A 24,996-nucleotide genomic window follows, 5' to 3' on the forward strand; every position below is an offset into this window, starting at 1 on the left:
TTTACGTTTTTGTTTGCTAAAAATAAGTCTAGAATCATTGTTTCCATTTTGTTAAAAAACAAACTATTTTGAGGGCCAATGGTAATCAGGTTAATGTTCATTTGTTCGCGTGATTCCTCCGTAGCCTTTTGCAAAAAGCCCAGCGTCTGCTCGGGCTGAGCCACCCCACCCTGGCAGAGCACCCCTCACCCCCGCAGAGCACCCCTCACCCAGGCACCGCCCCCACCTCCGGCTGCGGGTCACGTGTCGCGGGGCGGGGCGGGGCCGGCGGGTATTTAATCGGGGCGTCCGCGCCCTGCTCTCCCAACGCCGTAGCTGTCGCTGGAGCTGAGTGTGCACGACTCGCCTGATCTTCGCCTCCTGCCTGCAGTCGGTCGGTGGGTTTGCGTCCCTCTGTGACCTGCGAGCTGGCCGGCCCCCCGCGGGCTCTGGGCTGGGCGGCGGGGTGGAGGCCGACGGGGTCTCCCCACGAGTGGGCGCTGGCTGGGGGCGAGGGGGGCAGGGGTCGGGCTCCTGGGCCTGCGCCTTCCACACTTGCCTTTGTTCCTTGAGTCTTCTTTTCTGCCAGCCACTCTAGTACCTTCTTGGCTTGGTTGCGGGGTAACATTTTCCATTTGTCCCGAAAGGACAGTATTTAAAAGGAATGCGTTGGAACTTGGTCTTAAAACAGAGTTTTATGGGGTGCGCCGTGGGTGCGGGGGCAGTCGATGCTGGCGCCTGCCTTCCGCCTTCGGCGCGGCTCTTAGTCCTTCCTCGTCGAATGGGGACCCTGGGCGGCAGAGGGTGAACTGATGGGCCCCGAGGTCGTGGGCAGCGGGCTGAGCAGCTTCTTGTAACTTCCCAGCCCTGTTGCTGAGCAGTGAGGCAATTTTGTGTGGGTGTGGGTCGTTGGCAGTGGTTCTCTTTAAATACAGTTCCTCATGTTGTGACCCAACCGTAAAATTATTTTCGTTGCTACTTCATAACTGTAATGTTGCTACTGTTATGAATCGTCATGTAAATATCTGACATGCAGGATGGTCTTAGGCGACCCCCGTGAAAGGGTCGTTCGACCGCCAAAGGGGTTTCGACCCACAGGTTGAGAACCGCTGGTCGTTGGGAACACGAAATTTTAAAGCTCCTGAAACGTTTCTCAATTCCAGGGAGCACCTCCTTCCTCCTCTGCTTAGTCACCACCGAACTAGTTCATTTTGGGGAAGGAATGGATCCCCGCCAAAGTGCTCCCACACAGTCCTGACTGTCCGAGATGCCTTCTGCTTGAAATCTCTCCTAGTTTTAACATGGATTTTTATTTATTTTATTTTTCAAGTGATTAGTATGCTCAAGTTTTTATTTTATTGTTTAAAATATTTTTTTATTAATGTCAGAGAGGAAGGAAGAGGGAGAGAGAGATAGAAACATCAACCATGAGAGAGAATCATTGATTGGCTTCCTCCTGCACAGCCTCCACTGGGGATCGAGCCCGAAACTCCATCATGTGCCCTTGATCGGAATCGAACCGGGGACCCTTCAGTCTGCAGGTCGATGCTCTATCCACTGAGCCAAACCAGCTAGGGCTTAACATGGATTAAAAAAATATATATATATGTGTGTGTGTGTGTGTGTGTGTGTGTATATATATACACACACACACACACACACACACACATATATATATATTTTGTTGCTGTTGTTGTTGTTGTTAATTTCACCATGGAAGAGAGAGAAACATCAATGATGCGAGATAATCATAGATCAGCTGCCTCCTGCACGCCCCCTCCCCGGGCATGTGCCCTGACCGCCCTGACCTCCTGGTTCATAGGTAGATGCTCAACCACTGAGGCACACCGGCTGGCCTTAACATGTATTTTAACTTGGTTAGCGTTTTTGTGAACAGATATTCCCCCCCTTCAAAAGGCACTTTTAGTTTCCTGGTGAAGAAACGAGACAAAAATATCAGCAACTTTTCCTTGCAGAGCCTGTTTTCTATTGAAAGTTTACACAGGACCTCTGAAACTTTGCCCAGGTGTTTGCCAGGGGAGAGCTCTCAGAGCTAGAGGGTGGGAAAAAGCACAGAAGACTACGCTTACCTCATCTTGAATTTTTCTCTGCTTGAAATTAGCATTTGCTTGAGTTGGGAAATTGATCTGGGAGAGTCTTATCCTAGTGATCTGAAATAAGTTTCTCTTCCACAGGTCTCTCCTTTCCCTGGGAAGAAAAATGGCTTCTGTTGCAGTTGACCCACAACCGGTATGAATTTTGAACAGGTATTTTTTGATTCCTTTCCCTCCCCTTGTGTTTTGGGAAGTTAATCCCCTTCCCCTTCTTGATTGCAGAGTGTGGTGACCAGGGTGGCCAACCTACCCTTGGTGAGCTCCACCTATGACCTCGTCTCCTCGGCTTACGTCACTACAAAGGATCAGTATCCTTACCTGAAGTCTGTGTGTGAGATGGCGGAGAAGGGCGTGAAGACCATCACGTCTGTGGCAGTGATGAGTGCTCAGCCCATCATCCAGAAGCTAGAGCCTCAAAGTGAGTTCTGATTCCCACTCCACATTTAGTCCAAGGGGCCTGTTAGGAGCGAGCCTGGAGCTGGTTTGAATATGGCGAATGCCAGCCTCGTGCCCAAGCACACAGGGAGTCTGCAGCCTTTCCTGAGGCACGTATTGCCTTTGTCCATAAGCTGCCAGGTGACCCTCATTGTTATAGAAAGCTTCTTCATAGCAATGGCAGATGTTCATGGTAACTTTATTTATTTATAAAATATATTTTTATTGCTTGCAGAGAGGAAGGGAGAGAGAGATAGAAACATCAATGATGAGAGAGAATCATTGATTGGCTGCTTCCTGCACGTCCCCACTGGGGATCTATCCCGAAACCCAGTCATGTGCCGTTGACCGGAATTGAACTGGGGACCCTTCAGTCTGCAGGCTGACTCTGTATCCACTGAGCCAAACTGTCCAGGGCTCATGATAATTTTTAAAAAATCCCCCACTGCCCTAGCTGGTTTGTCTCAGTGGATAGAGTGTTGGCCTGCGGACTGAAGGGTCTTGGGTTGCCAGCACCATCCCCAGTAGGGGGCGTGCAGGAGGCAGCCGATCAGTGGTTCTCTCTTATCATTGATGTTTCTATCTTTCTCTCCCTCTCCCTTCCTCTCTAAAATCAATAAAAATAAATATTAAAAAAAAATCCCCCACAGATGTTTCTGTGTTGGCAACAGGTCACAAGGGGCGCCAGTGTGTCAACTGAAATTAACTTCCTTAGGACCAGACAGTGTACATGAACTGTTTTAAAAATAAATAACATCTTTATTGAGGTATAGTTAACCACCATACAATTCACCCACTTAACATGTACTGTCAATGTTGGGTTTTTTATAAGTATATTTACAGAGTTATGTAAGCATCACCACCATAAATTTTAGAACATTTTTACCACCCCAAAAAGGAACCTTATACCAGTTTCTGTTTGGATGATGAAAAAGTTCTGGGAATGATAGGTATGATAGTTGTACAACATATTAGTGCTTCATTCCTTTTTATTGTGCACTAATATTCCATTGTGTGATTAGATCACATTTTTTATTCATCAGTCGATGGACATTTGGGTGCTTTTGCTTTTTGGCAATAAGAATAATGAATGCTACTGTGAACATTTGTGTCTAAGTTTTTGTGTGGGCACATGTTCTCAGTTCTCTTGGGCTCATCAATATACCTGGGAGTGGTATTGCTAGGTCATATAATAGCTATTTCAGCTTTTGAGGAACTGCCAGGCTGTTTTCCAAAGTGGCTTATATTATAATCTTACATTCCCACTAGTAGTATATCAAGACTTTCCACATGAACCCATTTTAATGAAGGGTTAAATCCTTCCCCCAAATGGTTAAGTCATGAACTTTCTGGAGTATAAGGAACCTTTAGAGACCAGTTTTCCATCTCTGTTACTTCCCAAATGAGTTTAGGACTAGTGCTTGGCTTGGTCATCATTAGGGCTTGGAAGGTTGGACTAAAACAGGGGTGGGCAAACTTTTTGACTCGAGGGCCACAATGGGTTCTTAAACTGGACCGGAGGGCCGGAACAAAAGCATGGATGGAGTGTTTGTGTGAACTAATATAAATTCAAAGTAAACATCATTACATAAAAGGGTATGGTCTTTTTTTTTTTTAGTTTTATTCATTTCGAACGGGCCATAGTTTGCCCACAGCTGGACTAAAATCTAGGCCTTATTAGGGAGGTCCAGAGTGCTGTTAGCATACCATTCCTCGTTGCCACATACTGAATTAAGTGTAGGTAGGGGTTAAACCAGCATGGAAATGCTAATTTTGAAAGTTCTCAGAATGAGGGTTCAGGTGAAGCCTGGCTCCTCTTGGCTTTAACCTCAGGAGCCAGGGGATGAGGAAGAAACTTCTTGGCCAGCTTCCTACCTGGCTTGCCTGCTGCTCTCCCACCCCCTTATTTCCCTGTCAGTAGAAGAACTTGCCAGCTGAGTCTCTTCCTGTCTGAGCTGGAGAAATTGGCAATGCATGGTGTGATAAATGAAGATCAGTGATTTTGCTGTTTTTATGGCTACATGTTTATGGTATAATAATATGTATGCATTCTATACATACACTATTAACATTTTCCCCATTTGTGATTTTTTTAGTTGCTGTTGCCAATAACTATGCCTGTATGGGGCTAGACAGGATTGAGGAGAAACTGCCTATTCTGAATCAGCCAACAAAGCAGGTGAGCTTGGGACAAAAGTGTTGAGGCTTTCCATCTCATATTTTCATGTTCTATTTGTTTAGCGTAACTGGTTCCCAGTGGTGTTCGGTAAATGCACAGGTGGTATATAGAAGCTTTCTCACTTGGTGCCTGAGCGCACATCCAGTAAGATGGAGAAACAGGCATGTCTACCTATAACATGCTGACAAATTTTTTTAAAACTTTGCTTTTAGTTTATTTTTTTAAATATATTTTTATTGATTTCAGAGAGGAAGGGAGGGGGGGAGAGAGAGAGAAACATCAATGATGAGAGAGAATCATTGATCGGCTGCCTCCTGCATGCCCCCTACTGGGGACTGAGCCTGAAACACAGGCATGTGCCCTTGACCAGAATCGAACCCATGACCCTTCAGTCTGCAGGCTGACGCTCTGTCCACTGAGCCAAACCGGCTAGGGCATATTGAAAAATTTTATATCTTTACCTCATTTGTTCCTCCAACAACCCTTGAGTGGTGTCCGGTAGGGCAAATATACCTGAAAGTTGAGGCTTATCTATTCTTAGTGACTTGCCCAAGTCATAAAGCTAGAGAGTGAAAGAGCCCTATTGTTTCTTCCTTTTTTTTAATTTTAGAGTTATTGTGAGAATTAGTTGATTTTATATATATATACTTCAGAGAGGAAGGGAGAGAGAGCGAGAAACATCAATGATGAGAGAGAATCATTAATCGGCTACCTCCTGCATACCCCTACCAGGAATTGAGCCTGCAACCAGGGCATGTTCCCTGACTGGGAATCAAACCGTGAACTCCTGGTTCATAGGTCAACATTCAACCACTGAGCCACACTGGCTGGTCCCCTAGTCCTTCTTTAACTCTTCAACTATGCTACCTTAGTTAAGACCTTAAATCTCTATTCATGCCCTTGTTTCTCACCAACCAAGTGCTCTCCTTTTCCGCTTGTAGGTGGTTGCCAATGCCAAAGGTGCGGTGACTGGGGCGAAAGATGCTGTGACGACGACCGTGACTGGAGCCAAGGATTCCGTGACCAGCACGATCACTGGGGTGGTGGACAAGACCAAAGAAGCCGTGACAGGCAGTGTGGAGAAGACCAAGTCTGTGGTCAATGATAGCATTAACACAGTCATGGGCAGCCGGATGATGCAGCTGATGAGCAGTGGAGTGGAAAATGCGCTCAGCACATCAGAGCTGCTGGTAGACCAGTACCTCCCTCTCACTGAGGAAGAACTAGGTAAGTGTTTTTTTTGTCTTGAAATAATGTTGCATATCTTACATCAGCTTCATTGAGGTATACTTTATACACCAAAAAATTCGCCTTTTTCATATTAAATTTACAGTTGCACAACCATCCCCTCAGTTTAGTTTTAGAACATTTCTATCATCCTAAAAGATCCGCATGCCTGAATCTCCATTATCTCCCTCAGACAACCACTACTCTTTCGGTCTTTATAGACATTCTTTCTTAAGACAATATTAAGTTTCACATTGAATTGTACATAGTAGTTTTGAAACTTTAAGAGAAATTAGCCTGGAGAAATATTTTCTACAAATGGATAGTCTTTAATGGGCTGCTTTACAGTACCATTAAACATTTAGTGGCTACTGTATGCCAGGTACTATGTTGCCCAAGAAGCTCACTCTAATGGGAAGAGACATCTGTAGATGAACCTTCAGATGCAGTGATATGCTCTGGGTAGTCAAGCCCAGCACTAGACATGAATTGTCTTGGGAAAATGAGTGCATAATTGCTGGTGGGTGGGTAGAAGCGCCAAATCAAGATCCAGGTTAGAGTGCAGTCCTTATCACTTAGAGCTGTGATCCCTTATGTTTGTTTGTTTTTTGTCCCTTCTTTCTAACTTCAGAAAAAGAAGCAAAAAAGGTGGAAGGATTTGAGACTGTTCAGAAGCCAAGTTATTATATTAGGCTGGGATCGCTGTCGACCAAGCTCCGCTCACGTGCCTACCAGCAGGCTCTTGGCAGGGTGAAAGAAGCTAAGCAAAAAAGCCAGGAGACCATTTCCCATCTCCATTCCACTGTGAACCTGGTGAGTAAAAGCTCATTTAAAGTTAGCTAAAGAGATATCAACCAAAGACTTGTATGCATGCATATAAGCCTAACCAGTAGACACAGACAACAGGGGGGTGAGGGCATAGGGGGGGAGAGGGGTAATGAGGGGATAAGGACACATATGTAATACTTTAATCAATAGAGAAACTTAAAAAATAAATAAATAAAGGTAGCTGAAGTGAGTTTATTTATCTCAAGGGATGAGAGTCAATGTAATCATGAAATCCAAGAATTTTAACTTTACCTTATGAACAACCCAATAGAAAAATGGGCAAAGAGTATACAGAAACTTAACAGAAAAGAAGTATAAATAGCTGAAATATCTGAAGCGATGCTAATCTCACTCCAAGGGGTCAAATTTCAGATGCCTATCTTTTCTGAACACACTGGCGAAGTGTGATGGTGTGGGCAGTGGTGTAGAGAAAGGGGTGTACTTGTGGATTTCTGGAGGATTTGGGGGGCAGTTCTCAGAAGGGTGTAAGCACACCTATTCCTTGGCAGTTTTACTTGTAGAAATTTACCCCACAGCTATGTATGTTTAGAGTTGCTGAAGGTTATAAACACTGCATGGCAACTAATAAGGAACTAATTAAATTGATATATCACAAAAGAGTATTGTGTAGCCATTGAAGATTGCCAAGTTACAGAACAGTATGTACTGTATTGCCATTCTTGGGAGGGGAAATGACGGCTGACAACAGGGAAGAGGAAGTTTCAATTTCTTTTTTGTAATTTTCTCTTATACTTTACACATAAATGTTGAATTTCAGTTGCCTTACCTATGCTAAACTGGAGGTAAATATGGAGACAGTGGCTTAATAGCTTAAGTAGAGGCAGCAAAGAAGTTCGATTACTTGATAACAAATAACGATGATGGCAGGGATTGCTGACATCTTAAACTCTTATGGATATTCCTGGTTTTTATGTTCTATGATTTACATCATAGATCCGAGAACAGACTGACACGAAGGTCTGACTAGTTCCTTTGTTTTATTTCAATGTGCTCTAGATTGAATTTGCCAGGGAGAATGTGCAGAGTGCCAACCAGAGAATTCAGGATGCTCAGGACAAGTTCTACCTCTCCTGGGTAGAGTGGAAGAGAAGCATTGGCTACGACGACACCGATGAATCCCACTGTGCTGAGGTGAGATGACTAGGACACAGTCATCCATGACCATTTAAGAAGTTCTACCAGACTTTTATTATTTACATTTTCCCGTTATTCCTCTTAGAACACTCTTCTCCAGCAAAAGTTTGAACAGAAAAGCAGAACTGCAGTAACTTGAATAACCTCCCACTATTGCCCCTGGTGGGATGCAGCTAAAGAAGAACATGGGCCTTACCCTCAGTACAGACTAACAGGGGGTGCAGGCATTTTTATGTGGTGGTGTTTTTGACAGCATAGAAACAGGAACTATGAGACTAAATAAGGAAAGTACCTAAGTTGGGCTTGGAGTGAGGATGGATGAGTCAGATGACTTTCTGGAGGAGGTGTGTGCTAAGCTGGGACTGAATGGGAGAATAAATTAGGTGAAAGGGCAGTGAGGGGACTACTGTTCCAGACAGAAGAAATAGCACATTGCAATACTTAAAAAGTGGTTCTTGAGGTTCCAAAAGCTAGTATGCATGTGTAGAAATGTGAATAAAAACACTGCTGCATTCAGGGTTGTTATAAGGATTTTAAAAAGTTGAGGAATACACACATGTGCGGTGACACGTAACCAACTGACTGTAAGTGAACGAATTCCTACATAGCACTGTTGGGCCCACTGCTAATTTTAAACCTGTTTTATTTTTAGCACATTGAGTCACGCACTCTTGCTATTGCGAAAAACCTGACTCAGCAGCTGCAGACCACGTGCTCCACCCTCCTGTCTAACATCCAAGGGTTACCACAGAACATTCAAGATCAGGCCAATCACGTGGGGGTGATGGCTGGCGACATCTGCGCAGTGTTCCGCAATGCTTCATCTTTTAAAGAAGTGTCCGACGGCTTCCTCACTTCTAGCAAGGGGCAGCTGCAGAAAATGAAGGAGTCTTTAGATAATGTGATGGATTATCTTGTTAACAACACACCCCTCAACTGGCTGGTAGGTCCCTTTCATCCTCAGATAATCGAGTCTCAGAATGCTCAGCACTGTGTTGCAGAGAAGGACACAACCAGCCTGCAGGCCCAGCAGCCTGAGCACAGAACACAGTAATCCTGTCCCTGTCACCAGTGCATGGTGCAGCCAGCCAGATGACATCTTCTGTTATGTTGCAATTAACCTGCTAGACAACTCTGACTTGGGGAAACAGCGAGCTAGGAAAAAAAGGGCCCCTTCATTGTAGTCATTTCCAACTGGATTAAGACCTTTCGAGTTTCTGGCCTTAGCAGATGAGTCATTTTGTTTACCTGGCTGGTAAGAAAAGAATGATAGACTGGTCAGAGCCTAGTCAGAGGTCACAAAAAGTTACACTGCATATATGGTCTCATTCTGTTGCCACTGTTGCTGCCTGTCTGTACTGAATAAAAACACCTTCGTGTGGGTTGTCCTGCGAACTGGCGTCTGCTCCCGTTTGATCTGCGCAGGCCTCATCATTGTTGTGTCTCACAATGCATGCTTGTACAACTTTAGTTTTTTTAAACGTTTTCATAAAGGAATGCCTCCTGTGAGTTCAATAAAATTCACTGCACAATAGATCAGTTTTATGCTGTGTGTTCCATGTGCTTTGTATGTTGCTTTCACAGAGCAGCTTGGCCTGCATGACAGGGTTATTAATACACATACATGAATTCCAGTTGGCCTGTTAGAGGGAATTTGGCAGTGTGATAACATTAGATGACTAATGTCAAAAATGGAATGTTCGATGACAGGTTTTAAAAAAGTAAAAAGCTAATGGGCATATAAGAATTTTACTGGGTGAGAGTTGCCTTCATTTGCCCATTTACTGGACTCTTGAGATTAACTAACTAGTCATTAATCTCTTAGCCTTAGTTTTCTCATCTGTTATAAAATTAGTGATGCCTCACCAGATGGAAGTGAAGTGTTTGAAGATGGGCTGTCTTTTTCTGTTTTTGCACTAAAGGCATGGGGACACCATCTATGGGACAGTGACATGTAATATCTTCAGCTTGCTAGTTCGGGTGTGAGAATATACTATGAGGTCATGATTAGTCAAATATTTCCACTTTGTTAAGTCATTATATTGAAAGACTAAAAAATGAAAAGGGGAAAGCTAAAGTTTGGTTTGCCCGAGATATCTCTTTGAGTTTCATTCAGCTCATGGAGATGGTAGTGAGGGAAGGGAGAAAGCAGGGTAGATACCTGTGCATATACCTATCAGGTGTGGGGGATGGCAAGGAGGGCCTCTTCTGGGCTCATGGACTTGGGCTTGGGTCAGCGGGGCCTTATCCAGTCTCAGGAGTGACCCAGCACTGAGGCCTGTATGGGTGATGGTCTTGTAAGATATCCCTGCTCTATCAACTAAAGTACTTGTTGCTTATGTCTCAGGGCAACACCCTCATGCTCTAGGTGTCCACCTTCCCAGCAGGTATCCTATGTTTCCACAGTAACCATATGGTGAGGAAAAGATACTGAATCATCCCACTGTTGAGTATCTAAGTTCCTAGTCTAAAAGGTAATAGCAACTGTTCATAGAGAAGAAGCCTCTTCAGGCATAAGGTCAGCTTAAGCCAAAGACATGTTTTATGGTGTATTCCCTGCTCTCCTTGCTTACCTTTTGAAATTCTGATGTCACTCTCCCATGTTTTAGAACAGGGGTCCTCAAACTACGGCCCGCGGGCCACATGCAAATACAAATATTGTATTTGTTCCTGTTTTGTTTTTTTACTTCAAAATAAGATATGTGCAGTGTGCATAGGAATTTGTTCATAGTTTTTTTTTAAACTATAGTCCGGCCCTCCAATGGTCTGAGGGACAGTGAACTGGCCCCCTGTTTAAAAAGTTTGAGGACCCCTGTTTTAGAAGTTACTGATTCCTGAAAGTAATGCTGTCAACTGGGATAGGCCCAGGTTATATTTTTATGGTTGGTGAGGGATGAAGCCTTCTTTTTTTTTTTTTAATCTTTTTCTTTCTTTCTTGGATGAGACCTTTTTTTTTAAACCTCACCCGAGGGCATGTTCTTTTTTTTTTTTTAATTTATCTTTATTGTTGAAAGTATTATAGATGCCCTCTTTCCCCGCCCCCCCCATTGACTCCCCCCCCCCGCTCCCCCCCACCTTGCCCCAGGCCTTCACCAAACTAGTGTCTGTGTTCATGAGTTACACATATATGCATATAAGTTCTTTGGTTAATCTTTCCTGTCCCTGCACCGCCCCCCCCCCCCCATTTTATTCATCAGTTTATTTTGCTCATTAGATTCCACATATAAGTGAGGTCATGTGACAATTGTCTTTCTCTGACTGGCTTATTTTGCTTGGCGTAATATTCTCCAGATCCCTCCATGCTGGGGAGGACATGTTCTTTATTGATTTTAGAGAGAGAAAGGGAAACATCAATGTGAGAGGGAAACATCAATCCATAGCTTCTCATGCATGCCCTGACCGGGGATTGAACCCGAAACCTTTTGGTGTATGGGATGAAGCTCCAACTGACTGAGCCACCTGGCCAGGGCTTGGATGAAGCCTTCTTGATCATCCAACTGGGGCTAAGCTGAGCTGGGAGGCAGAGACAGGGTACTCGGGTGGAAAAGGCTGAAAAGGAAAATCACATCCTCAATTGCTGCTGAGGTGGTGAGAAGCAGACAGCCTACTGAGTTTGATTGTAACGTTGCTAAATAATACAATGCATCCTTAGTTAAGATTGTTAGTAAAATGACTAAGTGAAATGATAGGAAGGCAGTGTGAAAGGCAAATGTTTGAAGGAGGAGGGACAGAGTTGCCTGGGATTCTTTCATGCTTAATTTGCTTAAACTGAGTTTACAGATAAATAAACAAACAAACAAACGAATAAAGTAGGCTTGCAGATTAGAGAGACATGGATTATAATATACTGAAAGGCTTGGAATCTCACAGGGGAGCCTAGTCTTGATGTAGAATGGACCTTTAGGTTATTTAGCTTGGTACTGGTTTTATGAAAGAACTATTTGAGAGAACCATATAAAAGATATTAAAGCCAAATCATAACATACATTTTGGGGTTAAAATTTTTTTTAAAATATATTTTATTGATTTTTTACAGAGAGGAAGGGAGAGAGGTAGAGAGTTAGAAACATCGATGAGAGAGAAACATCGATCAGCTGCCTCCTGCACATCTCCCACTGGGGATGTGCCTGCAAACCAGGTACATGCCCTTGACCGGAATCGAACCTGGGACCCTTCAGTCCGCAGGCCGACGCTCTATCCACTGAGCCAAACCGGTTTCGGCTGGGGTTAAAATTTTTTAAAAATTAATTTGTACATTCATTGGTTAGAGACAATGTGGATATGGAGGTGCTTACATTATTATATGTACCTCCATTAAAAAATTACTTGGTTCAATATTTGAGTTTCTAATAGTGTAAGGCATGAACTCTGCCCTGCTGAGAATGTAAACACCAGAAACTGTCCTCAAGAGACTTATAAAAGTCTTAGGGAAATTTGTTGATGAATATTCAAGAACTGTCCTGATACAGAACACTCTTTATCCTTCACCTTTAATGGCTCCAAGTTGCTAATTTTTAAATTCCCTACCTTTATTACAAAACTAACCTGCAAAATATGACATATTAGCATAAGGCTGTCCAGAGCAACAATTTGAGTTTTAAGTTTTATTCACCAAAGTGAAAGAGAACACTCACTTAAGTTATAGCTCCTCTGAGGGGCAAAGAGGTCTGATGTCTTCCAGAACGTAGGAAAGTAGAGAAGAGTGTTATTAGTTGACATTTTACAAAAGTAATGAGTAGATTAAATGGTTCTTTTGTGTATCAGTGATGAAAAATGGTTACCATTTAAATTTTCATTTATCTTGGGTATGTACCTAGGAGTGGAATTGCTCATGGGTCATACGGTCACTCTACGTTTACTTGAGGAACTGTCAGACTATTTTCCAAAGTGGCTGCAGCATTTGCATTCTCACCTGCAGGGTATGAGGGCTCTGATTTCGCCATATCTTCACCAACAGTTGTTATTTGACTTTTTGATTCTAGCTAACCATTTAAATTATAAGTGAATAAGAGTAGATGTTGAATAGTGTGAATCAAGCACTTTTCCTATTTCATTGTTTACACAGGTTAGAGCAAAAAAAACCAAACTCGGCTGCGGAGGTAGCTAGTGTAGCTATCAGATTGACTTCCTTATATAAAGTGGCCCAAGTGAGCTTTCAGCATAGATAGAACCACATCATCTTCCCCTACCTTCTCTGTCTATGCCAGGGATTATTAACCAGGAATTCTGATAAAATGCAGGTTCCTGGGTTCCACCACCAGAGAATCTGGTTAGTAGGTCTTCAGGTAGTACCAGGCATCTCCACTTTTAAAAAGCATCCACCCTTACCCGCCCCCCACCCCCCGTCCCACCCCATCATCCCTAGTGATTCTATTGCAGGTGATCCACTTTGGGAAGCAAAGGAAATAGGGAACAAATGATTTTAACCTGAAACAAAAATAGGGTTAGGGTTACCTATAGTACCCTCTCCTCAAACAAGACCCTCACTGTGGGCTCCATAAAATATTTTAAAAAGACCTGCTGTTGATGTATCTGCTTATAGTAAATGTTTCACATATACAGGTGCTAGCATTGACTAGTTCATTGCTATTCAATGGGTAGCAAGAATCGCTTGCATTGTGTTGTGGTAAGTGACAACCTTTTTCCTAGGCTGAGAGTTCTAACTACTTCCACGGACTCTTTTTAGCCAATGATAAAACACTGGTATAAGAGGGTGTTCCTACTGTAGGACAGGGGGTGTGCCTTCTCTCAAACTGTACCAAATTATTCAAGTAAAGGGTAAAGAGAGAGTAAAGCAGCACCAAGATGCTACTGACCCTCTAACTGCAGGCACATAATCAAGCTAAATATGCAAACTATTATGAAGGGGGAGAGGATTCTGTTAAAATCAAACCCTCAATAGGATTAGTCTTACCTATTTGGTGTTAGAGCTAATCATTACCTCTTGCATGATCCTTTTATGGCCCTATACATAGGAATTCCTTTTATTTTAAGTTTTTATTTATTGATGAGAGAGAGAAAGAATGGGGTGGAGAGGGAGAGAGGGAAACTTTTGTTGTTCTACTTATTTATGCATTCATTGGTTGCTTTTTGTATGTGCCCTGACCTGGGATTGAACCCACAATCTTGGTGTATGGGGATACACTCTAACCAACTGAGCTTCCCCAGCCAGGGCCATAGGAATTCTTTTTATACAAACAAACAAAATTTTATTTTTTCTTTATTTTTAAAAATATATTCTTATTGACTTCAGAGAGGAAGGGAGAGAGAGAGATAGAAACATCAATGATGAGAGAAAATAATTGATTTGCTGCCTCCTGCACACCCCCTATTGGAGATCAAGCCCACAACCTGGGCATGTGCCCTTGGCCAGAATCGAACCTGGGACCCTTCAATCTGCAAGCCGATGCTATCCACTGAACCAAACTGGCTAGGGCTTACTTTTTCTTTTCATTATTTCTTCTATAATTATTCTTTATTTCAAAATAAATCGTCATTCTGTGTCATGTTACCAGCATTGCATGCACATCACCTTAACTAGCAAGTTAAATTCCAAAAATGGTGTTTTTATTTCTGTAATAGCCTCACCAATCCAGGGCCCCAGGCCACCACTAGCTTAACTTCATGCAAATTAGAAGATGGTATCTTATCCTCATGCGTGTAGTGCCACCTTCTGGAAAGTCATAATAAATATGCGAATCAAAGAAGTTTATGACAGAAAAGGTGCCCACTGTGGTTGTCTGGTGAACAACCTGCATAATGTACACAGGGCCCAGGGAGTCCTAGCAAGGTCACTTGATTTTCTTGAAAAGAATATATTGCTGGTTTCCTGTCCTTTTCAGAGAGGGACTATGATTATCTCATTAGTTTCATAATAAGCATCTGGTTCTGAGTTTGGCCTCCATCGGTGATGGGTATTCACAGCAAGAGACTTCTACACTCCTTTGATATTGGTTCCGGTCAATGAAAAAGGGGTCCATTTTATAAATCTGTGAGAGGATTTCTGCCACATTTCTAAAATCCCCATGACGATTGTCAGGCACAGCCGCTACATTTTAAACTTACCATGGAAACTTGGTAGGCTGTGGCTACTTCTCAGCTGCTCCGCCCTCCCCTATTTTCTCCACTGGCTTTGAATTTAAGGGAAATGAGACACTTTGAATCATTCTGATCCTATGGAAGGCGAATTATTCATATGCCTCTCCTAAATCATTTCAGGGACTGGAGGTACATTTTTTTTGTGGTGGTGATGGAAACTTTTCTCCTAAAACTTTAAGTGTGGAATTTCCAACCTTTGCAATTGCAGAACTCTACTTTAGGCCAACAGTTACTTGGCCTATAGGTGACTGTGAAGGTTTGTATGTGTGGTGGTATTCAAGGAATTTATGAGAAAAGCTAGTGTTTATTGAACACCTTTTGTAAGCTAGGTTCATAGTACCTTTATTTACCTGCAACCCACTCAGGTATTTTCCTCACTTGAGAGGTGTGGAAAGAGGTAGAAAAGAGATACGGGGCAGGGAGGGGATTTAGCACAATGTCTTACTGATGTCAAAGTGTGTGTGTATTTTTTCTATCCTAGCCTCTAGGCCTTTGCTAGGAGAAAACCGCAGCTTGTTTTCTTGTCTGGAGCCCAGAAAATCCCTCGGGTCATAGCTTCTTGTGTTGTAGCTTCCTGTTGTATTTTGCATTTATTTAAAAACAAATAAAGTGATATTGGATGTTGAAACATACATTTACTAGAGAGCTTTTAACCTAAAAAGTCTAAAATTACAGTTGTTGACCTGCCTGGCTGGATGCTCTGCATGCATTTGTATAAATATTGCTGGCTTTGGTGGGTGTTGGCCTGGATATCATCTTTGCAAAGTGGACATTCACGAGTAGCTAGAATGCAGTTTGCTCTCTCCAAAGTACACGCCCCAGGAACGCATGGTGGACGTTTGTACCTCAGACCAGACGATCCTTTGAGCACCTGATTCTTAGGGAAAAGTGCAATGAAGGCCACAGCCAGATAAGGGGTCCCAATGACCAAAGCAAGATTCCTCGTGTGTGTGTGTGTGTGTGTGTGTACTATTTTAGGAATTGTAATTTTTTTCACTATTTTGATGCATAGCATCAAATTTACCATTTTTGCCCAGCCGGTGTTGCTCAGTGATTGAGCATCAATCTATGAATTAGAAGGTCACAGTTTGATTCCTGATCAGGGCACATGCCCAGGTTGCAGGCTTGATCCCCAGTAGGAAGTGTACAGGAGGCAGCCGATCAATGATTCTCTCTCATCACTAATGTTTCTATCTCTCTCTCTCCTTCTTCCTTCGTCTCTGAAATCAATAAAAAGATATATTTTTTAAAAGAATAATAGATTAATAGATGAATAACGAAAAAGGCTTTATATCTCATATTTTCAAAAAAGCTTTCACTTCATAAGTCCACTACTGGTCAATTTCCTTTAAAGAGAAGTTTCCTAAGTACTTTTATAATATGAATGAACTTGGGAAATAAGACTACAACACCTTGTCAGAAAGCACAACTATGGATTTACCCACATGCAGTAAGTAATGTCTCCATGAACTCACCTGAACCTAACAGTTTACTTCATTAGTGTTTGTTTTACTATCCAATATTCTTCTTTTACAGGTATTTGATTTCACGATCATAGACTTGACATCGGAGACTGATGAAATTCCAGATATTATAGCTTTGGAAGAAGAGGATGGATCAAACCATTCACACGCTAATAACCCTGAGTCCTCTCAGGGAGAAATGTTGAAAAACTAACAAGAAAATATTTCTTTGTCTGAAAACAAAATTTGTGTCATATTAAACTTCATGTTTGCTCGTGTGTTTATTCCTGTGGGTTTGGAGATTAATCTTTTGGGGGTTAGTCTATTTTTTTTAATTACAGGGCTTAATTGTAATGAAACTTGGATCTAAACTTTTATAAGAGATCCTAGTTCTGTATCATATATCATTTAATAGAGTCCTTTGAAGTTTAATCATTGAAATGCCTGTAATAAAAATTGGTCTGTATACTCGTGAATTGTTGTGTGTGTTTGTATTAATAGAGTGAAGATTTTTTTTTGTGTGTGTGTGTTTTGTTTTGCCTCCCAGGACTCATTTTTGCTTCTTGTGGTATCAGAGAACTTTTGTATCTTTTAAAAAAAAAAAATGTTCTTTATTGATTTTAGAGAGAAAGTGAGAAAAACGTTGATCGGCTGCTTCCTGCACGCCCCCCACTGGGGATCGAGCCTACAACCTAGGCATGTGCCCTGACTAGGAGTCAAACATATGACTCTAGGGTGCACAGGACGATGCCCAACCAACTGAGCCATTATGGCCAGGCCAGAATCTTTGTACCTTTTGGGTTGGGGGAGGGTGTCTCAGACAAGGGTTTTTGCTTTTCCCTAGCTTAGGTGTGGGCACATGACTGAAAACAGATCAACTGGGAGAAAGCATATCATGATTGGTAAAGATTTATGAGCTTTTAATTAGACTCTGGGCTCTAATCTTGGCTCTGCCACTTACTAGCTGTGTGACCTTAAACAAGTAACTTAATTTCTGTGTACCTCAATTTCCTCATCTGTAAAATGGGGATAATAGTAGGTTTGTCATAAATAATCAAAAATCAATTGAAATTTGTAAAAAGCTTAGGTCCTCAAACTTTTTAAACAGGGGGCCAGTTCACTGTCCCTGAGACATTCCACACATGCGCACTGCGGGCTGCTAAGCAGGACAGGCAGTGGCGGCAAAAACATCCGGCGGGCTGGATAAATGTTTTCGGCGGGCCGCATGTGGCCCGCAGGCCGTAGTTTGAGGACCCCTGGCTTAGAGTAATGGCTGACATAAAGCAGCATTATTTAAATATTAGTTAAGTAAATTGTAGAAACAATGGCCAACCAAGGAGCAATAAGCATCCCTAGTGTCCAGGTTATAGTTTTTAAAAAATATGTTTTTATTGATTTTTTAGAGAGGGAAAGAAGGAGAGGGATAGAGACATTGATCCACTACCCCTTGCATGGACCTTACTGGGGAACAAGCCCACAACCCAGGCATGTGCACTGACTGGGAATTGAACTGGTAACCTCTTGGTTCATAGCTCAATGCTCAACTACTGAGCCACATCAGCCAGGCCAGGTTGTAGTTTCAAAATACCTTTTTCCACTAAAAGAAATCAGGGCTTACTGGACAAATGGCTGATTCCAGGTCTGAAGAATCGTATAAAGTGAGCTTTGAGCTTTTTGTTTTTGCAGATAGCAAGGAAGCCAAGTTGAGATTCCCATTGACCAAAGATGGGCAATCTTGAACTTCAATAAGGATAATAATTTCAATATATTGAACCCCATCAAATGTGAACCCCACACAATCTTGAAATATACAATCTAATTGGTCACCTTCAGGGGATGATAGCAAACCAATTCTTTATCTTGAAACTGATAAAGGAAAAGAATTTAGCCTTCCTTATATATTTACCACTAGGTAAACAAATGGTAAATGAGGGAAAATTTCTCTCATAAAAGTATTCCTGCCCTAACCAGTTTGGCTCAGTGGATAGAGCGTTGGCCTGTGGACTCAAGGGTCCCAGGTTCGACTCCAGTCGGGGGCATGTGCCTTGGTTGCGGGCACATCCCCAGTGGGGAGTGTGCAGGAGGCGGCTGATCGATGTTTCTCTCTCATCGATGTTTCTGACTCTCTATCCCTCCCCCTTCCTCTCTGTAAAAAATCAATAAAATATATATTTTTTTAAAAAATGTATTCCCACTAACAAATGAAAAATAAATGATACCTTAGTCAGTTTGAGGTGCTACAACAAATTACCTTAGACTGAGGGGTTTAAACAAAAAACATTTATTACTCACAGTTCTGGAGGCTGGAAGCTTGAGATCAGGGTGCCAGGATGGTCGGGTTTTGGTAAGGGTCCCTTTCCAGGGTGCAGAAAGTCAACTTCTCTTTCTAGCCTCACAAGGTGGAAAGAGTAATGAAGGACACTCTTGTGACTCTTATGAGGGCAGTAATCCTATTAATGAGGGTTCCACCCTTGTGACTTCATCTAATCCTAATTACCTCCCAACTTTTAATACAATCACATTCGAGTTTTAACAAACAAATTTGGGATATGGGCACAAGTATGCAGTCCATGACAAATGATAAATTAGAATTGCATCATTTTGCAATTCCCAGTGAATTAAGGTATTTATTTATTTTAAAAATATACTTTTTATTGATTTCAGAGAGGAAGGGAGAGGGAGAGAGAGAAACATCAATGATGAGAGAGAATCATTGATCAGTTGCCTCTTGCACGCCCCCTACTGGGGATCAAGCCAGAAACCTGGGCATGTGCCCTGACGGGAATCTAACCCGGGACCCTTCAGTCTGCAGGCTGACGCTCTATCCACTGCGCCAAACCAGCTAAGGTGTCATTGGGATTTTGATGGGGATTGGACCATCACCCAATCTTGCCAAAGGGATCATACATGAGTTTAAGCAACCTCTGGATCCAGCTGCCAATTTGAAAATTTGGAGGACAGAGCGAGTGGAACATGTTGAACTGCACTGTGAGGATGCTCTCTGTATGTTAAATTATATTATTAAAACAAACCAACAAACCTTGGAAAGACCAAAAAAAAAAAAAAAAGCGCCAAGATGAATATAAAAAGGGCGAGACCAAATTATAGTGGGTAGGGAAGCACACTTGGACGGTAAAGCTACAAGACAAGGGAAGTAAGTGATTCCTACAAAACTGACAATGGTGGTTACTTTTTGGCAGAGAGACTGGCGGAGTTTTACTTTGTCAACATAAGAAATGTCCAAACCTGGAGAGACTTTTTATGAGTTTGAGATACACTGATGACATTGCTGGAAAGCAAGATCTCAGATACTGAGGAGAATGACAGTGTTGCAGTTACTTTTATCTTGAATTAAGGAGGGAACCTAAAGAAGATTACATGAAGGTGGGGAAAAGTAAGGCAGGGAAATCACTATGACTGGATTACTGGATACTTAAGATATGTGCTCTCTCCATGGTAGTTGCATTTCTTTTTTTTTTTTTTTTTTTTCAATACATATAATTGGCAAAGTTTATTATCAAGAACATTAGGTCTTTTAAAAGACTGTTTTGGTTTAAGAATACTGAAAGATGACAATCCACGATAAGACATATACAAACAAGGATAATTAAAATATTAAATACTATCTAAATTAAAAGGCCATAATTCAAATTGTTAACAATCTCTGTCTTGTTAGAAGCAGCTGTATAGTTCCCCTTCAAGAAATTCACCCACCAACTCATGACTACAAAGCCTCAATGCACTCAATTACATAATTTAGTTACCAATGCTGAATGTTTTGTGTTTACACATGCATTATCACAGAAAACACAAAATCCTATTTACAGAGTTTTTTTGTTTCTTTAAAACAGGTCTCAAGCATCTTTTAAAGTGTGAGATACAAATATGCTGTATCCTTAAAGAAAAAGGCTTCTAAAAGAAGTATAAGATAGCTGTCCAACACTGCCAAGAGTGGTTATATAACTAACCGAAGAAAAACCGGCAGTGCCCTGCTGTTTTAGTGTAGCAGCCTCTTCCTTTGTAGTTGGTTGAGTTCTTAGCTCTCACTATACTACCAGCCAAACATGTACTCCATTGCTTTGGATACAAGACTTTCATCTTTTTTTGGCATCTGTCTGTCAGAAATGACCTGATAGTCACTAGTAGAAGCTTTGTATGCTGTAGCAAGAGGTCTCATGGTAGAAATCCTAGGAGTACTCCCAGGCTGGGATGGTGTTCCTAAGGTTTTGATTGGTGGTGTAAAGGCTAGAGATGAAGATGATACAGCATACCTGTCACTGTTTTCCATAACACTTTTATCTATACATGGTTTTACACCAATCATGATGGACTCGCCAAAAATCTTCCCATCTTTGCTTAAGGCTTTCCGAGCCTACAGTTTAGATTGATAACGAATATGCATCCAATTTCCGGTATTAGACATCACATGTTTTAAGATATTCCCATATTGTGCAAATTGTAATAATATATAGGAAGCAGATGCCTGAGGAAACCCGAACACAGTTACCCATGTGTCATCGAGGTGATCTTCAGACGTCAGAGAATCTCCTTGAGTATAAAAAGGATCCAACTGCGCAGGAGATAACGTTGTCTTTCGTGGCTGACCAATGTTTGCTGGACTAAACATGCTTTGCCCTGTTCCAGGAGTAGTTGTCATAACTCCATCAAGAGGACTCTGCATTACTGATATGTTTGGCTGTCTTCTTGAGGTTAAAGGTGTTGAACCAAGTCCTGGGCTAGAAATGTCATCATATATACTTCTAACTGGTGGAGCTCCACTTTTATCTTTATGAGCTGGTACAACTGGTTGTGGTGGTGACCCCCCTGCAATTAAAGGTGATCTCATTTCCATTACTCCTACTGAAGGGCCACTAATTGATCGAGGTTGTGGAGTCACTGGTGCTGGTAAATCCCCCATTAAAAATCCAGGTAAGAACTGGGCATTAACCCCTGGTTTTGGAGATGTGGGCGAACCCAGCATCATTGGTTCAGATCCCAACGTGGTTGCCTGGGGTTCCACGGCAAAGGCTGCCATCGCGGCGGCGGCTACACTTCCGGTAGTTGCATTTCTGAGGGCGTCGGAAAAAGTGGCATTTTAAAGGTGTGCTAACCTCGCCTAGACCTAGACTCAGAGGTTAGGTGACTTGTTCAGGGTCGCACAGCCAGTGAGAATAGCTGAGGATGGAACCCAGCGCTTTTTCCACTACACAGAGCCACAGTCCAGCACCTACGGCTTTTATCTGAGGAACTAGGTCTATAGCAGCGATTCTCAACCTGTGGGTCCCGACCCCTTTGGGGTTCGAATGACCCTTTCACACGGGTCGCCTAAGACCATCGGAAAAACACATATTGAATATATAATTACATATTATTTTTGTGATTAATCACTATGCTTTAATTATGTTCAATTTGTAACAATGAAAATACATCCTGCATATCAGATATTTATGATTCGTAACAGTAGCAAAATTACAGTTATGAAGTAGCAACGAAAATAATTTTATGGTTGGGGGTCACCACAACATGAGGAACTGTATTCAAGGGTCTCGGCATTAGGAAGGTTGAGAACCACTGGTCTATAAGAACAAAAGGAGCCCCAATGCCTCACATTCAGAAAGCGGGAAGAGGGAAAGCCGCTTAAGCGACCTATAGCGATTGCGCAAGCGCAAAAAAATTAGCTGGCCACGCAATGCACTGTGGGTCTTGTAGTTTCTCCGCTGGGCCTCGCGGGAAGGGACCGAGGGAAGAGCGCATTGCATGGCGGGAGTTAGAGTCGGCGGCGGAATTCCCTCCTCCCCCGGAAGCCAGGCGGCGCGCGCGAACCGTTCTGCTGGAAGCGCGGGAGTCTTGGTTTGGGGCGGCTTCGGCAGCTGTGCTGAGCTACAGTTAGGGAGGCTCCGCTTCCCTGGGACTTCACGGCCCTGCGAGGCGAAATGGCCCCGGACTAGAGGGGCCCAGGCGGTGGCAATGCGGGGGCCGCCGCGACCCCAGGCTGCTTGCAGGGAAGGAGCCTGAGGGCGCTCGGAGTCGTGTGGGCCTTTCCTTTCTTCCTTGGTAGTGACAGTGCCGACTCCGAAGATGAGCTTCTCCCGTGGCCCCTCTTTCAAGAAGGAGCATCTTTGGATGTATCTGCAGACGCTCGGCTTCGAGCCAGGCCCAGCCGCCACGGCCTGCGGGAAGGTGGCATCACACGCGCACCTCGGAGTGTAAGGAGGCCGGCGGCGGGGCGGGGCGGGGCGGGACGGGCGGGGGGCCTGAGCCGGGCGGGCGGACGACCCGCCCTGGCGCGGACCCGCTGCCCTAAGAGTCTCTAGGCTGGTAGTGGTCCTGCCTTCAGGCACCGGCTACACAGCCTCTGCCCCCGGTGGCTGCCCGCCCAGTGGCTGAGACCATCTGTCAGGCAGCCGTGCCGGGAGCTTCGTAGGGGAATAGACTCTGCGAGGGGCACCTTCCTGCTGCTTGGGTGGTAAAGCTGCGCGGTCTGTGCGCTCGGAGGGCGGGGGGGCGGGGGTGCAAGCCGGCAGTGCAGGGACCGGAGAACAGTATAGCTAGCGCACGCCTGGAGCGCTCAAAGGAGCCTTTCGAGCGGGTTGCTGTGGAGTTTATAATTTTTACGTTTGAATTTGCAAACAGGCATGCCACACTTAGCAAAAAACAGAGAAGGGATTAAGATGAAAAGCAAAAGCCTCTTCCCTACTTTGCCACTAATGTTGTGGTTATGATTTACAAATCTAAATATTTTGTTTATATTTTTGTGTCTTAACTTACCAATTTTATTTTTTTAGATATGTTTTTATTAATTTCAGAGAGGAAGGGAGAGGGAAAGAGAGAGAGAGAGAAACATCAATGATGAGAGAATTATGGATTGGCTGCCTCCTGCACGCCCCCTCCCCCTCCCCCTCCCCCTCACCGGGATCGCTACCTGAGCATGTGCCCTTGACCAGAATCTAACAGGGACACTTTAGTCCACAGGTGGATGCTCTGTCTACTGAGCCAAACTGGCTAGGGCTTAATTTACCAATTTTAGACAATATCTGATTTTCCCACTATAGGCCAAGAGAAATTTGGGGTACATTGGCTACCCCCATTCTCAAATCTTCTTGATTTAATTATGTTATTTCAGTTATTCTAGTGGCAGTGTTTTAAGCATGTGTTTAGACCTCTATTTCTTTTTTTAAAAAATATTTATTCACATTATTACAGATGTTCCCCCCCCCCCCATAGTTCCCCTCCACCTGGTTCCCACCCCACCCCATGCCCTTACCTCCCGCCACTGTCCTCATGCATAGGTGTAAGATTTTTGTCCAATCTCTTCCCTCACCTCCCACACCCCCTTCCCCCTGAGAATTGTCAGTCCACTCCCTTTCTATGCCCCTGCTTCTATTATATTCACCAGTTTATTCTGACTTAATTTTTAGATTCACTTGTTGATACTTATTTGTTGTCACTTTGTTGTTCATAATTTTTATTTTTACCTTTTTCTTCTTCCTCTTCTTAAAGAATATCCTTCAGCATTTCATATAATCCTGGTTTGGTGGTGATGAACTCCTTTAGCTTTTCCTTATCTGTGAAGCTCTTTATCTGACCTTCAATTCTGAATGATAGCTTTGCTGGATAAAGTAATCTTGGTTGTAGGTTCTTGCTATTCATCACTTTGAATATTTCTTGTCACTCCTTTCTGGCCTGCAAAGTTCCTCTGCTCCTGTTGCCTCTGCATCTCCTACCCAGTCTCAATGCACTTTTTTCTTTTCTTCTAGTTGTAGAACTTCCACTCGGCCAGCTTTCCCGTGGTTCTGGATGATAGGTGTTTTGTCTTTTAGTTGTAGTTTTAATGTGGTTGTGGGGGGCAGCACATACAGGTTTATACCTTATGCCGCCATCTTGGTTCTCTAGACCTCTATTTCTTGATGTATCAATCTAAAAAATGTCTCTTGATTCTCCACTGTGTAATTTCACCAGGAAGGAAGCTATTATCCATAAGATAATTAGCTCACCTACCTTTCCCTGCCCCCCTCTGCCTTCTCCCTTAAGGCTTAGAGATGTGATTAAGTTTTGTTTGGTGATTATTTGTTTAGAAGTTACTGCTATCCATGTAGAAGTGTTTTGTTTAGGAGTCTATTCTAAAAATTGATAGCAGTGGATAGCATTTATCAGGTTATGATTATGTATTAGTAAGTACTTCATTTATTTTGCATGATTTGATGCCCCACGGCACAGTCTCATTTTCTCTGTTCTGTCAAAGAAGCTTAGAGCTTCTCCAGGCCTCCACTGAGAATGGTTCTCGTTGCCACTACATCCTTCTCTCCAGTGTTTTAGCAATCTTAGTTTTCTCTGCTCTGGTTTGTTCCATTGTAATCTGCTTTTGCCTTTGAAATTTAGTAAAATCTGTCAAGTCTGGTCCAGTGACTGCAGTTTTTCTTTCTTTTTCCACCACTGTCATTGATTCCCCCCCTCCCCTGAGTCTTTAGAGTAATTTCAGTGGGTTATTTGGAAACAGATGTCCCCTTTGAAATGCTTT

The 24,996-nt window shown here is 43.0% G+C and overlaps 3 protein-coding genes across 4 annotated transcripts in view; 2 read left to right on the forward strand and 1 right to left on the reverse strand.

Annotated features, from left to right (window-relative positions):
* The first annotated feature begins 237 nt into the window (after positions 1 to 237).
* Positions 238 to 16,954, forward strand: PLIN2 (perilipin 2). 2 transcript variants are annotated; one of them, XM_059656573.1, is made up of 9 exons: positions 238 to 377; positions 2,175 to 2,229; positions 2,316 to 2,511; positions 4,625 to 4,707; positions 5,649 to 5,934; positions 6,566 to 6,747; positions 7,780 to 7,914; positions 8,570 to 8,860; positions 16,552 to 16,954. In XM_059656573.1, the coding sequence occupies exons 2-9, from the start codon at positions 2,200 to 2,202 to the stop codon at positions 16,690 to 16,692; spliced, it is 1,344 nt and encodes a 447-aa protein (XP_059512556.1). In that variant the 5' UTR covers positions 238 to 377; positions 2,175 to 2,199; the 3' UTR covers positions 16,693 to 16,954. The 2 variants fall into 2 exon arrangements, with proteins under 2 accessions (XP_059512556.1, XP_059512557.1); XM_059656574.1 differs by lacking the exon at positions 16,552 to 16,954 and having other exon boundaries at positions 8,570 to 9,451.
* A 3,017-nt stretch (positions 16,955 to 19,971) lies between these two features.
* On the reverse strand, positions 19,972 to 21,527 carry LOC132211887 (nucleoporin NUP35-like). Its single transcript, XM_059656577.1, is given in 1 exon segment — positions 19,972 to 21,527. A coding segment is annotated over 1 exon segment (984 nt). The 5' UTR covers positions 21,514 to 21,527; the 3' UTR covers positions 19,972 to 20,529.
* Positions 21,528 to 22,265: 738 nt separating this feature from the next.
* HAUS6 (HAUS augmin like complex subunit 6) overlaps positions 22,266 to 24,996 on the forward strand; it is a 41,714-nt gene continuing 38,983 nt past the window's right edge. Inside the window, exon 1 of the mRNA XM_059656578.1 lies at positions 22,266 to 22,684. Coding sequence (XP_059512561.1) covers positions 22,557 to 22,684 — 128 coding nt within the window. The 5' untranslated portion in view covers positions 22,266 to 22,556. The remainder of the gene's footprint in view (positions 22,685 to 24,996) is intronic.

This window comes from Myotis daubentonii, chromosome 11 (genome assembly GCF_963259705.1).
Source record: "Myotis daubentonii chromosome 11, mMyoDau2.1, whole genome shotgun sequence".
Lineage (NCBI taxonomy): Eukaryota > Metazoa > Chordata > Mammalia > Chiroptera > Vespertilionidae > Myotis > Myotis daubentonii.